Source organism: Danio aesculapii, chromosome 25 (assembly GCF_903798145.1).
Source record: "Danio aesculapii chromosome 25, fDanAes4.1, whole genome shotgun sequence".
Classification (NCBI taxonomy): domain Eukaryota; kingdom Metazoa; phylum Chordata; class Actinopteri; order Cypriniformes; family Danionidae; genus Danio; species Danio aesculapii.
Window position 1 is genome coordinate 18,753,398 of NC_079459.1, and position 18,282 is coordinate 18,771,679.

Sequence of the window (18,282 nt, forward strand, 5' to 3'; positions counted from 1 at the left end):
TAATAAGTCCCTTGTTTCTCATTAAGGACTGATGCGAGACAAGGAAACATCATTCTCTCTTCAGACTGTTTTTCCTTCTGTTGCTCTGGCAGATTCGGTTTTAAGGCAATTTGTGCATCATCGTGACACGAGGCTCAGCAAAATCCAGTGCCAGTTCATTCCTACTCAAAGTGGTAGCATGTTAATTTGTAAAGTGAATGTTCTTTAGAACATAAGGAGGAACAGAAATGAAAATTCCAGGTTGACACCGAAAATGCTTTGTAATAATTAGTAAATAATATCAAGTAACTTTGAAGACTTTCTGAATTGAACTCAGGGCGGCACGGTGGCTCAGTGGTTAACACTGTCGCCTTACAGCAAGAAGTGTGGAGTTTGTATGTTTTCCCCGTGTTCGCGTGGGTTTCCTCCGACGCTATAGGGGAATTGGATAAACTAAATTGGCCGTAGTGTATGTATGCATGTGTGAATGTGAGAGTGTATGGGTGTTTCCCAGTACTGGATTGTGGCTGGAAGGGGATGAATAAATTTGAACTCAATAACTTAGCTTATTCTGATTTTAATTCACACAAGCCAGTAAAATAGTCACACTTTATTCAATGTGAACGAGTCAAGAGTCGTCATTTTACTAGTGCTTACCATGACAGCACAGCAGCGCTATCGCAAGCAGCAGGAACAAGTGTACTGCAAATAAATGTGTTATTTGAGCAGACTTTGCTTTTCCATTGCTCTTGCTCTTTGGTCTACACAGAAACAAACCTCCCTTGTGTGGTACAAGCCATTGAAATGAATGGGTTCATTAGCGCAGTGCAACACTTTATGAATTCTGTGTGAATGCTGCTTCAGATAGTACAGTGACTATGGATGGACTGTGGATGACTATGGATATCCTTTTTGTTGTTATATTTTCGCCAGAGTTTCTCTTTTGGCTAAAAACTGACAATTATGTTTTCGGCCAACAATTTTAAATTCGGTGCAATCCCTATTATGAAATGTTAAAACAATCCAATGAACTTCACAAATTTAACAAGAAACAAAGAACAAATGCAAAAAAACATTTCTGCATTAACACCGGAGTTACCAGAATTCCATTACAAATTTTCATCACATTATATTTAAACTCGAAAGTTGAATGTGAATGTGTCATCATATTTCATTAAGTCATAACCCTAAAATTGTAATTAATAATACAGTAATATAGTCTATTACTGTGCATCATGTACTACACCAACCCTGAAGGTGTGTATCTCACATTGTCCAGCAAGCAGAAGAGCAAGGTTTTTTTACTGCAGTGAAAATGTTGTTTTGAAGTCTGGAGTAAAGTTATGTTTTGCTATCAGAAATTATGTTTTGTTAGCATAGAGTTGCTAGGCAACAGAGGCAAGCATATTTTAAGGCACAGGAAAAAGTAACGGATGCTGAAATGCATGCGGTCAATTTGACCTACAGTACATGACGATTCAAAATATCAATATTCAGAACTGCTTTGTGTTAGCATGAAATAAAAATACATATAGGAAAAGGCAGGGTATTATAGTTATACAGTGCATTCGGAAAGTATTCATAGCACCTCACTTTTTCCACATTTTTTTTATGTTACAGCCCTATTCCAAAATGGATTAAATTCATTTATTTCCTCAAAATTCTACACACAATACCCCATAATGACAATGTGAAAAAAGATATTTTTTTAATTGTTGCAAATTTATTAAAATTAAAAAACCTGAAAAATCACGTACATAAACTATATAAGGTCCCAGGGTTGACAGTGCATGTCACAGCACAAACCAAGCATGGATTGTCTGGAGGCACAAGGCTGGGGAAGGTTAAAGAACAATTTCTGCTGCTCTGAAGATTCCAATTAGCACACTGGCCCCCATCATCCATAAGTGGAAGACGTTTGGAACCACCAGGACTTCCTAGAGCTGGCCGGCCACCTAAGCTGAGTGATCAGGGGAGAAGGGCCTCAGTCAGGGAGGTGATCAATAACCCGATGGTCACTCTGTCTGAGCTCCAGTGTTCTTCTGTTGAGAGAGGAGAACCTTACAGAAGGACAACCAACATGTGCAGCAATCCACCAATCAGGCCTGTATGGTAGAGTGGACAGATGGAAGCCACTGCCCGTCTGGAATTTGCCAAAAGGCATCTGAAGGATTCTCAGACCATAAGAAACAAAATTCTCTGGTCTGATGAGACTAAAATTGAACTCTTTGGAGTGAATGTCAGGCGTTACATTTGGAGCAAACCAGCCACCGCTCATCACCAGGCTAATACCATCCCTACAGTGAAGCATGATGGTGGCAGCATCATGCGGTGGGGATGTTTTTCAGCAGTTGGAACTGGAAGACTAGTCAGGATAGAGGGAAAAATGAATGCAGCAATGTACAGAGACATCCTGAATCAAAACCTGCTTCAGAGTGCTCTATACCTCAGACTGAGGTGACGGTTCATCTTCATGCAGGACAATGACCCAAAGCACACCGCCAAAACTTCAATGGAGTGGCTTCACAACATCTTGGTGAATGTCCTTAAGTGGCCCAGCCAGAGCCCAGACCTAAATCCTATTGAACATCTCTGGAGAGATCTGAAAATGGCTGTACTTCGTCGCTTCCCATCCAACCTGATAGAGCTTGAGAGGTACTGCAAAGAGGAATGTGCAAAAATTCCCAAAGACAGGTGTGCCAAGCTTGTGGCATCATATTCAAAAAGACTTGAGGCTGTAATTGCTGCTGAAGGTGCATCAACAAATATTGAGCAAAGGCTGTGAATACTTACGTCCATGTGATTTTTCAGGTTTTTTATTTTTAATAAACTTGCATTTTCCCATTTTGCTGTCTGTTTTTCTCTATGGCAGGGCTATTCAATTAGTTTGTCATGGGGGTCAGAGCCCATATGCTGTATTTTTGCTCCTTAAGACACCCACATTGTATTTTTCTACATTAAAATGTTAATATATTGCATTTTGAAACTACATAATATCAGTGCATTGTGCAATAGGCTTTTTTTTTTACAAACATTCAAATGTTGCATTTACAAAAGCAGTGCATTGCTTAAGTAGGATTCTTCTACATTCAAACACATTCATATGCTATGTTTTGAACTGCATAACAATTATGGATGCAACAATTAAAGATTTTGGTTGTACGATTATAGTCTGAAGAATAATCATGGTTTCACAGTTATCACATCTAATGTAAATTTAAGCTATATATTGGCTAAGTATTTATATGAACTGTTGTTATCATCTGCGTTCATACATACGTAAGAATTTTAATAATTTTGTAATAATTCGTCTAACATATCTTTTGTTTACATTGCACTGACAGCCACACACAACTCTCACTGCTACAGCGTGAGATGTTTTCTACTTGGTGCGTCTGAAAGGTGTGAGCGCGTTGCTTCGCTTGCGCACGCATATTGCAAATATTATTACATTGGAAATAACAAACTTGCGCACGGAAAAGACGCAATATGATATAAGCTCGGAACTTTAAACTAGCGCACAGGTGGCATAACTTTGTGTAGTTGCTTTCATTCCGTGCAAAAGAACTCAGCATTGGGAAACCTTTAAGCTTAAGTATCTGAAAGTTTTCAGCTGCTCGCACCACTCACTTAATGTCAGGTGACTCACGCTCTGCACAGCCTTCAACTGCAGCCCGTGCTTTACAGGCGCAGGTCACTTCATAACTATAGCGGCCGTTTTTCGACTGAATTAAATTTATATTTGATGTCTTGGTCACACTATTTGGAGGGCCGGAACAAATTACTTGACATTACCCGGACAGAGGAGCTTGGCCATACGCACCTGGCCTGAACCAATCGAGGAAATTAAATAAATTTATGCTTTTTTGGAGTCAAACACTTGAACAAAAACTTGGACAATGCTTGAAGAAAATTTAAGACTTCGTAAAAACGGGACTAAGACTTTTTAATACATTTTAAGGGCCTTAATTTTCTCATAATTGATTCATCAACTTTTAAGACCCCGCGGACAACCTGTATTAAGTGACAAAATTTAAAAACATTCGAAAAGACCGCTGTAGTACTAGTGTTAAAATTTAATTAATTTAATATTTATTCATACAAAATTGTTAAAACGACTGTTCTAATTGTATTGTGCATTTAAATTTCAGAAGCAAAAATAGCATTTTTAAAACATTTAGAACGATTTCTGTCATTCATATTTCTGCTTCGACACAAATAGTTTCCTGGAAGCCTGTATTAAAATGAGTCAGTAAAAAAATCAGATTTTAATCATAAATTTTTGCAATTTTTCTTATACATTTTCTTATAAATGTATGTATTAATAGTCTGTCATTGTTATAGAATTTGTTTGTTAAATTTTTTATTACACAGTGCTCTGAATTACTTCCATGGTATTGCATTCCATGGTATTGCCAGATAACAAATCGCTAAAACTAATAACAGATGCTCAACAAGGTAATACGAATCATCTTGATCATTAGTGAATATATTCACATACAAATGTTTATGATTATCTGTCACACTGCTAATTTTGACTGTTAGGCACCATCTTGTTACTGAATAAGTACTGAAAGTTATTTTTAAGCTATGTTTAATAAAATGACTGGTAAACTATTACAGCTCAGATCAATTTTGTGGCAAGTAGCCATGTAATAAGCAGGATAATGTACATCTAGTCGGTTAATAAACCTTCCGTCTTATACAAAAGGTCTGGGCTTTGTGTCAAGCTGCTGATAAGATGTCAGGCTTTATTCTGTGAGAGTACCTGAATAATAATTGAAATTATGTAAATAAAAACATTAATATAATGTTATATTATAATAAAATATTTATATTTAGATATAAAAAAAATCATTTCTGTACTTATTTAAATTTTTAATAACTTTAAATTCATTTCAGTGGCAAGTACTTGAATTAAACCCCCTCAAAAGAATGAATAACGTTAATATTGTAAATACATTTTTACATGCTTATCCATAAAATCATTTCAAAAATGCGAAATGTCAAAAACTGAATTGAATTAAACCGAGTGAGCGCAATACGGCACACATAAATAATTCAGACATCCATAACAATCTGCAAAAGAGGACACAGCAACAGGTAGTGCTCCATATGTTCACAGCTCTTTCATTATGAAGTGTGCTTTGAAGTGCACTTCACTCACTCTATGAAGTAAACTTCTCCTTTCTCTGTGTAGGCCATCTCCCAGTTGTCTGGCAAAGAGCCCATATCATCATTCTCCTGCAAGTCCTGTGGGGATTTGGGAGAATCTCCTTCCTCCTCAGGAACGTCTGTGGCTGTGAGGGTGGGGGTCTCGGGTGGGCACGGCTGGACGGGAACATCTCCTGAGGCATCGGTGGATTTGTCCTCATGTTCACTTGATTCTGTGAGGGAAAACAAAATGAACTAGATGCAAAACTTTGATGTGGGTTGATGAAGGAGCATAAATTAACATGTTGTTAACATTACTGAACATGCACCTAACATGTTTCTAACATGTCAGCATATTGTTGGCATGAATTGGCATGTTTCTAACATGACTGAGCAAGCTTTGGTATGCTTCTAGCAAGAATTAGTATACGGTTAGCATGGAACTTGCGAGAACTACCATGTTATTAGTAAGTTCAAACACAAATTAACATGTTGTTAACATGTTTCTGTCAGGGGTTAGCATTTTTTATGATGAATTAACATGTTAATCATATCATTAACATGTTTCTAGCTTAAATTAACATCTTAATAGGTAACTAGTATTATTTAGCATGTTGTTAACAACTTTGATCATTTTGTTAGCATGAATTAGCCTGTTACTAGCACAAATTAGCACATTGGTAACATGAATTAACTATCAACTAGTCAACTAGTGTTTTGTAAGCATGGGTTAGCACGTTCCTAACATCTTTCACGCTCAAATTAACATGTTGTGAATATATTTATAAAAACAAATAAGCAAATTGTTGGCTTACTCACAAATATGAAGAAGAATGTCATTTGCAAGGATTATTGTCAGCATGTTTCAATAATAAATTAGCATATTGCTAACATAAACGAATCTGTGTGGTATTTTCATATTTGGGCTTTCTTTAAAGTATACAATGGTAAAAATCACAAAATATTGATCTTTTTTTAAAATACACAGTACAAATGAGCATTGTGTGGCTATTACAGTTTTAATTAATGATTATCAGTTAAAATTTAGATTTAATTTACGGATCTACAGGATTACTACTTTTTTTTACATTACAATGAAACTATAAATGCTTAAGTATATGTTTTGCATGTTATCATTTACTAACATTACTACAAGAAAACAACTCCATTCCTTGACATATTTACAGTTGAAGTCAGAATTATTAGCCTCCCTGAATTATTAGCCCTCCTATTTATTTTTCCCCCCAATTTCTGTTTAACGGAGAGAAGATTTTTTTCAACACATTTCTAAACATAATAGTTTTAACAACTCATTTCTAATGACTTATTTCTTTTATCTTTACCATGATGACAGTAAATAATATTTTACTAGATATTTTTCAAGACACTTCTATACAGCTTAAAGTGACATTTAAAGGCTTAACTAGGTTAATTAGGTTAACTAGGCAGGATAGGGTAATTAGGCAAGTTATTGTATAATGATGGTTTGTTCTGTAGACTATTGAAAAAATCTAGCTTAAAGGGGCTAATATTTTCGACCTTAAAAAACTGCTTTTATTCTAGCCAAAATAAAACTAAAAAATAAGATTTTCTCCAGAAGAAAAAATATTATCAGACATACTGTGAAATATTTAAAAAATAAAAATAGAATCAAAGGTGGGTTAATAATTCTGACTTTAACTGTAAATATATTCAGTATTCAAAAAGAGCCTCATTGACCCAGTATGATTCAAAACCACATCTTGAGGTTAACACCTTACATTTAAAATAATCTGTACCGAGTGTTTAGCCCACACTCATAATTAACCCCACACCCATAATTAACCAGTGGTTGGTCATAACCTGGTGTGATGGCGATGCCGTTGCCGTTGATGATCGGACTGTCCTCCTCCTCCTCTTCTGGAGGCTCAATGCTGTCCTTCTCCATGTTACTGACGGACTTATTTCTCTTCCTCTTCCCCTCTGCACTTGGTCGGGCACCGGGCAAGAGTTGGTCCGTCACATTAAACAGCATCGGCGTGGGTTCGGCAGGAGGCTTTGGCGTGCCATAGAAGTTATCTAGGAACACAAAATACATTTTTTGGACTTCAATATCCACCATTAAACCTTGTCATTATCGAGTGAATGTGAAAGTTTTCAATGTTACCATGTTATTACTAGGCTATTACTATGTTATTACCATGTAATTAAGGCATAGACATTTTAGCAGAATTAATGAAAAAAAAAACATTTGGTAACACTTTATTTTGATTGTCCATTTGAGTATTAGTAGACTGTCTGCTCAATATCTGTTGATACTGCTGCTAAACAGACATTTAACTGAATTCAAGAAGCTTTGCAAGTAAATGTCAACTTAGCCTAAGCCCAACCCTAACCCAAACCTAACAGTCTACTTGGCTTGTGTAAATGCAATACAACTTAAATTCAACAAAGGGACCATCAAAATAAATTGTGACCAAACATACAAGGTATTCCCCCCATACCTGGATCCAAATTACCAAAAAAAGAAATGTCACTTTTAAATGTTTATATAAAAATATTATTATAAAAGAAATATGTGACAAATCAACAAGAATAAATAAATACATTGCATGTATACTAGTTTGGACTCAAAGAACAGTTATTTTATAAAACAATACATAACTTCAAATTCTAATTTATTAACCCTCTGGGGTCAGAGGCGATTTTGGGGCCCCTAAGATGTTTTGACGTACCCTGACATTTGTGCTTATTTCAGCTACTTATTGCATAGTATTGGCCAACATATATATTTTTTTAATTAGCACATAATGTGCTACAATAATATGTGATAAATATTGATGTACATGGTTGCGTTTTTTAGAAAATAATATTACGTGTGGTTAGTAGGTTTTGGAGAAAAAAATGTAGCTGAAATAAGGTCCAAAAAACCACACTGAATGGGCCTGAACAAGCCTTTGAGTAACTGGTCTTGTAGGCTAGAATATTTACTTCACAAATATGTCAAAATTATTGTCATTTAAAGAAAACGTTACAATGATTTACATTTTGTAAAGTCTATTTTGGGTCTGCATACTGTATGCATGGGAATGTAGGGCTGCACGTTTATGGGAAAAATCATAATCACAATTATTTTGGTCATAATTAGAGATGTGCACAATTATTCGATTAATCGAACGCATCAGCGACGATTGAGCATGAAAACGATGATGATTGGCTCTAAAATTGAATTCCTTTTATTCTTTCTGATTGGTTATGCTGGTATTTGGGTGGTAGTTTGATATTTGATTGGTTATGGCTGCAGGGAGTTGCGGTCTAGATGCGAGACCTGAGTGCAGATCCAATATAGGGGGTCACACACCAGAAACATCGTGCCACAGCCCACGCAGCGTCATGCATTTCAGAATTCGTATATTTCAATCAGGGTACACAGCGGTGCCCAGCCACGACAGACACTTCATATTTCTGCCACGCCACAGAGCGCCATCTGAATAGTTTCATTTTAAATACCATGCGAATGTGCTCATCTGGTATGTGATACTTTCAGCTGTCATGTGCTCGCCGTGTCTCGACACTCTTTTCGGCGAGGACTACAAATGACACCAAAATCGAGGGCTACTTCAGGGAGCCATACATCTCTCTAAACCCGGATCCTTTATTGTGGTGCAAAGTAAATGAGTCTCCATTTGCAAGGCTAAGCACCCTTGCCCAGTGGTACCTGGCTGTTCCTGCAACTTCTGTGCCTGCTGAGCGCGTTTTTTCCACTGCCGGTCTAATTGTAAATAGACTTCGCACTCTGCTTCCATCAGAGCATGTAGACCGACTGATCTTTTTGAATAAAAATATGTAGTCCTTCCTTATGTTAAGTTTTATTAGCCATGCATGGTAAAATATTCAGGCTGTTTTTGTTTTTAAGAGCAAGCAGCATAGTTAAATTAGGCTGACTTTATTTTATTTACCTCCACCGACTGATCATTTTGAAAGAAAAGTTATTTTAATCTTTAAGTTTTATAGCTGTGCCAAATTATGCTAGCTTCTAATTTTAGTTAGGCTATATGCTACTAAACAGTCGTTTGGTTAAGTTTTGGTGAAACTTATTTTTGCGAACCTTTTACAAAAAAAAGCCCTTTTTTGATTCACATCTGTTGTGATTCTGCTGAAGTAAAATATTGTTTTGGTAAAAATGTCAGTGGAATAAAATAACTGAAATGCAGAGCATCATGTGTGTTTTATTGTTGTTGTCTCCAATATAGAAAAAGGTAGCTTATAATTTTAAAAACGGATCCAAAATATTTATAGAAATAATAAGACACATATTGAAGGGGATAATACTGCAAAATACTTTTTCTTTTTTTCTTTTAGTTCAAGCTCACATGCATTTTGTGTAGATAAAAAAAAATTGTAATATAACATTTTCATATTGTGTCTTGGCTTTATGATTAATTGTATTTACAATGCGTCATGTAGAAAACCTGCATGCCTCACATCAGTGACGGTTCTAGTTTAAATGGCACCCTGGGCGAACCACCTGCTTTTAGAAATGTACTTAGAAATAAATAATACTTATTATTATTATTATTATTATTATTATTATTATTAATAATAATAATATTATACAAGTATTATTTTAAATATATAATAACAGAAATCAATCCTACATGTAGTCAACAGTCAGCAGCAGGAATATTGCATGCTGTCTCTTTAAGAGCAGTAAGGTTCTGATTTATGGTTTCACTTTCACATGTCTTTTGATTCTCGACTCGTTTGTTCAGAACATAAATTAGGGTTAATATGAATAATCACCAAACATTGCGTTTTGACCCAAATTTGCATGTTTTTGACCATTAAAGTGCTCACATTAAGATGACTTTAAATGTGTGTGCTCTGCTCGTCTCTGAGGCTGAGCGCATACACACAACAGCATGCGATCTCTTTCGTGCTTTTAAAAACATGACTGATTCGAATGTTCATCAATGAATGATGCGCATCCCGTGCTTCAGAAGTTCCATTGCAGTACATGCTTTTAGTCATTTTCACATGAAACTGAGCTTTGCAGAGCAACAAATGTGTCCAACTGGAAAGGGGGCGGTATATGATGCAATAATCATTTATCTCGATTAATGTTTTTTCATAATCGTTAGAAGCCAAAATCGAAAATGAAACTGAATTTTAATTAATTGCACAACCCTATGGGAGTGAAAATGGTCATAAATAATTCACACCTGGAGAGACAAAAGACACTCCCCCACTGGCTAATGTTCACCCATCAAGAGCATTGTAAAGCAATGTCCAACTGCAAAAGCTAGCCCAGACTAAATGCTTGTTGCATTACTTGCTGTATTATGACCATGTAAACACTGTAGGTAAACAATGTATGTGTACTTATACAGCATGCACAATTTGAAATGGTGTAAAACGTGTTTGTAAAATTGTTGTAATAAAACATTTCTTGTGCATTAATCCAGCATTTAATAACAATTTCTTAATGACTCTGAGACATTGAAGTAGCGTAATGATGTTTTAAACAAAAGAATTAATATTTTAAACATGAAAAACAATTACTTTAAATCAAAATAATATTTTAAGACTTTTTATTTATATTTTGCCCAAATAATTGCAGCCTTAGTTAACTTTTTCCAAACTTTAACAGGTTCAACTACAGTAAAATAAATAAAATATTTAATAAATAACATGTAAAACATGCGCCACGTTCTGAATAAAGCTGCATCAGATCACGGTGGTCCCATGAGGTTAAATGGGCCACAATTCCAATTTACTCTTGAGAATTAAAATGTAACAACCTTTCCAGCCAGTTTGTTCGTGGGCATGTGCGAGTTCAGGCAGCTATAGTCATCATTTGTGTTAAAGGCGGACATGGGAAGAGCCAACGTGATGCGCGCTCTGCCGGGAAAATTCTATGAATTACCTAGCGAAACAACATTTGTTTTCAAATTGAGTTGGAAAGTGCATCTTCCAAGATTTATGCAGGTATGTCTCTCATGTATATCTCTCACGTACATGTGGAGATTCCGATGTCTTTTTATGAACACAGTTTACAAGTCGCGTGGACGATAGTAATAAGAAAACCTCGTGGCCGTAGTCGCATTAAAAATAATGAGCACAGACTGAGAAACTAAACATACAGTTGGTTTCATACTGATTACTTCATCAAACAATATTTTCAACATACACTTACTGCATTTAAAAGTAGACGCGTCAAACTTTCTATAGATATATGTCCCATGTCTGTGTGTTTTAGTTTCTCTGAGTTTCAGTGCATTTTACTGACGCGTTTCTAAAAACAGTTCGCGGAGAGACAAAAGAAAGAATGCGTACACTGTTTATTTTCCTTATTTTGCAAAAGCACACACTTTTGTTGTTATTAAGTCTACACAAAAAAGTAGACACCTAACTGCTTTGATTAATGTGTTGCTCTTATCTGTACGATCAAAACTGAAAGCGTAATTTAAGTTCTTTTCGGCATTATCAACAGAAGACACCTCAAAATGCGTATACGTGGTTGCCGACCCCAGAGTGTTAATGTGAAAACAAATCACTCTTATCATGTTATTAACGTATTATCACAATGTTATTGTTTTTTTAAACACTTTTATCTTAAAAAAGTAGTATAAAAAATCCGAAATAATAGATATAAATATATAGATAGATATATATCTATATCTATATATAGATATATATATATAAATAATAGGCATTTTAAGGATTTTAGTGTTGTTTTCACCTAAAACCATGGAATTTATTTTTATTTTTTATTTTATGCAAGTCAAAACAGAACTGGATGTGGGTCAAAGCTTTGAAAAATGTTTCCATAACTACTTGGCATGCAAAAAAAAGTCTAATTTTTTAAATAACTCTTCAATCATGTTTTCAATAACTTTGCCTGAGTTATTCTTTTTTTTTTTAGTGCGCTATTTGTTATTATGGCACCCTCATTCACCGGCGACTCAATCGCTTCATTCAAGATTGAAAAGAAATCATGTGTATCGAGGGAAATCTGTTTAATGATTAAAAACTGAGCTCCTGTGTGGGTATGGCACAGGATTTATGAATTCATTTACGGGTCTGTTGGGACAGAAACAGAAGAGGTGAAGTTCATAGACTCATTTAATTTACAGTCTGTGACCCAGAATTATAGACTAAAGAGTGGACTTGAAATGACCTGTGATGACCTCAAATAAAACTACATGAAACAGCAAAAAAAAAAAAAAAATGAATATACATTACAGCTAGGGGTGTGACTAGGGGAGATGCTTACTCCACGAGACGAAAAACGTCACGAGATTGAGTTCATGAGAACGAGACAAGATTTTTACAGTATTTTTAAGAAATCTTCAATAATGAAATACATGAATGGAAAATATTTTATTCAACTGAAAAAAACAAACAAAACAAAAAAAAAACACAAATTGCAAAACTATTTGGTTGTTTTTTAAAATCAACTTGTAATGAATGTTATTTTATTTCTATTTCAATGAATTCTATGCAGTAAAGGACATGCAAACACTACACAATTTTTTGCTAATATATGAATGGAAAATAAGATTTTTATTCAACTAAAAATCACAAAACGTAAAACAATTTAAGTGCTTTTTTATCAACTTGTAATGAATGTTATTTTACATTTATTCTAATGAACTGTGTCATAAAGGCAAAACACTGCTAAATATTTAGCTATAAACTCCACTGACTGGCTTCTTCCCTGTACAATTTCACATAAGAATCGAAGTTCTTTTCACTAATTAAACTTTTTTTTTGTTTTTAATTTTTCAACAGTTTCACTTTCATTCAGCAACAGCTTCCTTTTTTTTGGGACAGCATAAACGTGTGTTCGGCAATGATTATAATGACGACTATGGCTTATCTTGTCGCAAAATGCAGCAAAAAGTCCTACACAACAGTAATAGTTTGATTACAGCATTTCATGTCTGTACTGCACTTTAAAGAGCCCATATTATGGGTTTTTGAAAATGCCCTTCCATGTAGTGTGTAACACAGCTCTAAGTGAAGTGAAATATCCAGCTAAGGCTTAAATCTGTAAGTGTACAGTGTTTAAAACTATTGATTCATCTATAAAAGAGTCGACTCATAGTGCTTCAAACGAGTCGTCTTGATAACGAGTCATTAGGTGTTTCGCGATGACGCAGCCACGAAACACAAGCCTCGCCAGTAGTTACGCGCGCAAACCAGGGAGATTTGAAACCTGCGGCCCCGCCCACTAACACAGAAAAAACACTAGACACACACACACAGACGCCGCCAGTCGAATGAAGTCACGCTGTGCTCAGATGGATAATATTGACAGTCTCTACCCAAAGATGAAACTGTGAAGAGTCAGTGGTTGAGGTTTATTCACTAGTGTAAGTAAGTGCGATTAAAATTGTTGCCTCGTTTAACTTGCAAATTATGTATTTATTGTGTTTTGTTACTTGTTAACCTGGTACAGTACACGCGGTTACTCTTTATAATCTCTTATCGCATGTAAGCCACGTTAAAAACGCGACGCGTGCCGCTTTGTTTACGGATTTAACGTTAAAGGCTTTTGTGAGCTCGCGTTCCACTGCCGTTTGTCGTTGCTATGGCGATCGTAAGCTAGGAGACTCGTGTCGATCTCCCTAGTTCTGAGGAGGAACGTGATGTGTGTGTGTGTGTGTGTGTGAGAGAGAGAGAGAAAAAGAACAGGTCGAGTTTGTGACGCCTAGGGGCTAGGAGACAGGAGACTCGCGTCGCTTTCCCTAGTTCTTCTGAGGAGCGTTGTGTGTGTGTGTGTGTGTGTGAGAGAGAGAGAGAGAGAGAGAGAGAGAGAGAGACTCGCGTCGCTTTCCCTAGTTTTTCTGAGGAGCGTTGTGTGTGTGTGTGTGTGTGTGTGTGTGTGTGAGAGAGAGAGAGAGAGAGAGAAAGAGAGACTCGCGTCGCTTTCCCTAGTTCTTCTGAGGAGCGTTGTGTGTGTGTGTGAGAGAGAGAGGGAGAGGGAGAGGGAGAGGCTTGGAGACTCGCGTCGATCTCCCCAGTTCTTCTGAGGAGGGTTGTGTGTGTGTGTGTGAAAAAAGCCTTACACTATGAAGCGTGTGTGCACTGTGACGACGTTTATATAGTTGATTACCAGCTGGGCATTTCACTCTGTCTCGCGCTGAAGCCTGTCACTGTCGACCAATCGCAGCAGGCTGTCATCGGTCCAATCAGCGCAGATTAGCTTCGCGCTGAGGAGGGGGTTGGGAACAAATGAATCGCTGAACGATTCATGTGGGAGTCGCTGGGATAATTAGGTAAAAATAAATGCAGATTATAAGACCATAAAAGTGTTTTATGACCTTGCATGCATATTAGACTGTTGTTGGAGACCCTTACAACCTAAATATGACCCTATTTCATGTATAATATGGGCTCTTTAATAATGCGATTGAAATAGTAATACTCAGACGGTTATGGCTTTAAGCATATCTAAAGTGCTATTCCATGGTATGTTATGAGCCGTGGTTAATAACGTAATAATAATGTGTGTGGTTGCAATTGTAGCAGCCTCTGCTTTTGGACGCGGCAACCTTTGAACTCTGGTAAAGAACAAAAAAATAATAATAATCGGTTACATCACACTCCTAACCGAGTGACGCGCAACTCCAAGGCCAGCCTGTCAGTTGTGTGCAAAGCATGATGTGCAGTTCTAATTCAATCCTGTCTCCAATCGTCAGTGCTAAATTCACCCTCACCCTTCATCATAACATCCCAACTCACAAGACAACGTTTTACCTCCACGAGAAATGTCGTTGCGATTTAGTCTCGCAAGATCTCGCAGCCTGACATTTTGTCACATCCTTACATACAGCTGCACTGATTTTATTTAAATATCCTATAACTATATTTTGAGCTATTGCTAGTGAGAAAGCAGATGGTGTGCTCTAACTAGATATAGCAATTAATGGGAAATACAGTTCTTACTGGTTCTTGAATCTGATTGGCTGATAGCCATAAGATATTAGAGCGATATCAGCACTCTTACAGCCTCCTCACCCTTGTATATTACTATTGTTTGACAAATATTGCAACTGTTGGACAACAATGTACTTTTGAGGCTTTTTTTAGGCAACAATGTAGTTAGACATTACCGCATTATAAGTCCTGAAGGGAGAAAAAGAGTATTTTTTAGAATACATTTTAAATTATAGCTGAACAAATCATTACAGAACAGGTAAGTGACATTCTAAGTCGATCTCTCTCTTTTGTATTTTGTAGTGTAGATGTATTTATACCATAGCAGGGTTCAACGCAAAGAATTTTTTCTACTGGCCCGATTGGGCCAGCGGTTCAGATTCTGGTTTTCACCAGGTTACAAAAAACGACATGCTCACAACAACCAATAAGATAAGAGGAACAAAAGCAATATGGTGTTTACGATATCACAGAAAAGGTAGCATTTAAAGGCTTAAAAACACAAACTGTTTTCATACGCAATTGACAAATAGTCACAGGCAAATTGAACTTTTGTGACAAAGCAGGACAGATCGGGCCAGTAACGATCCTGTCTACTGTCCCGAGCGCCTCGCATGCTGGCCCCGGGCCATCGGGCCGTCCTTATTGATGAGCCCTGCATAGAAATCTGCTAGTGTTTGCTTTGTTTGGCTTTTCAGAGTTAATATCTGTGATCTCCTAATTGCAACTGAAATACTGGGAAATCTCTTTAGACTTATGGCATTTTATGTCGTTCAGCCTTATGATCTTAAAATGTCAGCAAAATCACCTGTTTTTTCATCACTTTAGACATTACGCTAAAGAATCATTCAAATACTAGCTCTAAAGCAATGTTTGTGAAGTAGCAACGGTTTCTGCTGTTCTGGCGGTCTGCTGTAGATGTAAAGGAATGGCGGATATAAAAGTAGTTCCTAACACAAAAGGGTTTTTAGACTCTCCGTGTTTGATTTTCTTTTTATACACAGGATTATGCAGTTGATCAGTTGTTTAAACGCAATATTACACTCGTAGCAGTGAGATATGGCTGTACAGTATATTGTCACTGGTGGGACACTAAGGCACTCGGCCTATGACCTCGAGTCAACGCACGCCTCCCACAAGTGCCGATATACAGCCATAATCGCACTGCTACTCGTGTGATATTGCTCATATATAAATTTTTGCAACTTTTTCTAGATGACAAACATCAAATACACTAATGTTCAAATCTAGTTGGTCAGCTTGGATTTTATGTTTATGAAAGAAGTCTCTCATTTTCACCAAAAACGGTTTCATTGTGAAATTTAAAGCTTTAAATTTTACTTTTTTTTTACCTATCTGATATTAACATTCCCACTTTTGATATAATAGCTAATAATAGTTAGTCTTAAGACTAATAAAAGCTAATAATGGTTTTTTAGTTATTTTGTAAACTTCTTACAAATTATAAAATCAATTTGAAAAATATGATAAAGATTTTTATTATTTTTTCATTGAGATTTAACAAAGAATTTATTTGGACAAAAATGACATCTCACTATTTTGGCGAATTTATTTTACTGCCACCTTGGCTGGTTTGGACTGTCAATGATAAATTAACACGACACCAAACCAAGTACGTGATGGCAAATATGAGTGATTTGTGCATCTGTGAATTATTAACTTAAATTATTTGTTCAAAAACCAAATCCTGCATAAATGAAACAGCTGTGTTGCACAAATGTTCCACTTTGGCTTTGTTTGGAAGTATTACCTTTGGTGAAGCAATAAAAAACAGACAATATAGTGTCTAAATTCGAACTCAATATTAACTAAATCTGCAATAGAGCTGACATGCTGACGTTTGGAAAAACAGCCTTTTTGCAGTGTGATATTACTAAACTATAATATATGCAGAGACATTGTCTTTTGTAACTTGGATTATTGGATAAATTATTACATTATTGTCCTCAACAATAAATGTCTCAAAAATCTAACTGACATATGATGATAATAGGAAAAGTCGAATATCTTAAATGTGTCCACTGTAAATTCCCCTGTTATGATGCAATGCCTCCCAGATTCACAATTAGGATCTTCCTCTCATGAACCTGCGTGTGAAAGTAGTCCACACACCTCAATGTCGGCTCTCAGGAGACCAAACTGCACTAGTTCTGAATACCTTTGCTCAATGTCAAAACCACACACGCTCCTTCTTGCGGGACCATCGAGCAAATGTAAGGAAAAATTTATATTCCAGGCTGCTATGGTGTAACAGGTGCGACATAAGCTTTATTTCTAGAGGTAAAGATTTATGGAGGTTTAGCGGTGGAATTCAACTTACCTTCGTACGTTCCACTTTCTAACAAGGCCCCACTTTTCTCTAATTCCATAAACCGCTCAACGCTCACAAAGTTGTAGTCCACACCTGGGACCTCTCCCTCTTTGGGCTGCCTCGTTGTACCTGAGGACAAAAAGAATACACATACTCTATCACACCTGTCAGAATATTAACGCTAAAGCAGGGCAAAAAAAAAGAAAGGCTAGGCACAAAAAAAGCCTTAGGGGGCATTCACTCATAATACATATTTTTGTCGTTATGCCAACATCCTATTGTAAACAGAATCTTGCAATGCCTGGCCCACCTTCGAGATCTTTTGATTGGTCGACTGCTTTGGGACTGATATTGAGGTGCAGCACTAGTTGTAAAAAAAGTTCTTTTAACGTGACACAGTGGAGAATTGAGCCTGATCTTGTTCATAATTATTCTCTTTATTCTCTATTTCCACCTGGAGACACTCATCCCGAGGCCCTCAGACTATGCAGCGCCGCTGATTAGATACAAGACCAGTGACAAGATGATCCCAAGGTTTCCATGATCCTGGAGCAGGCCGTATCCTGAGCAGCTACTGTGGTGATCATGGAGGAGTGGAGAGCATGAGATTCCTGTGACGCTCCAGGGACAGACAAGACTTCACTGAAGTCCAGTTACCAGCCTCCAGCACCTTAACTGGAGCTCTGCACAAGACGTTAGGCCAGAGGAGAAATGGTCGTGCCATCTGAGACTGGTTTCTCTCAAGGTTTTTTAGTTCTTCACTTTCACCAATTGGTGAAGTTTTTTCCTCGCTGCTGTCGCCACTGGCTTGCATGGTTCGGGACCTGTAGAGCTGCGCATCGATGGATTTGCTCTTCAGTGTTTGGACTCTCAGTAGTGATTATTAACCACAC

The 18,282-nt window shown here is 36.7% G+C and overlaps 1 protein-coding gene across 3 annotated transcripts in view; it reads right to left on the reverse strand.

The window, feature by feature from the left end:
- Positions 1–18,282, reverse strand: part of magi2b (membrane associated guanylate kinase, WW and PDZ domain containing 2b) — a 227,462-nt gene that overhangs the window by 95,485 nt on the left and 113,695 nt on the right. For all 3 annotated transcript variants that reach the window (XM_056451972.1, XM_056451971.1, XM_056451970.1), the window contains exons 3-5: positions 17,399–17,518; positions 6,976–7,191; positions 5,147–5,366 (exon numbers count right to left, since the gene is read on the reverse strand). In XM_056451972.1, coding sequence (XP_056307947.1) covers positions 5,147–5,366; positions 6,976–7,191; positions 17,399–17,518 — 556 coding nt within the window. The remainder of the gene's footprint in view (positions 1–5,146; positions 5,367–6,975; positions 7,192–17,398; positions 17,519–18,282) is intronic.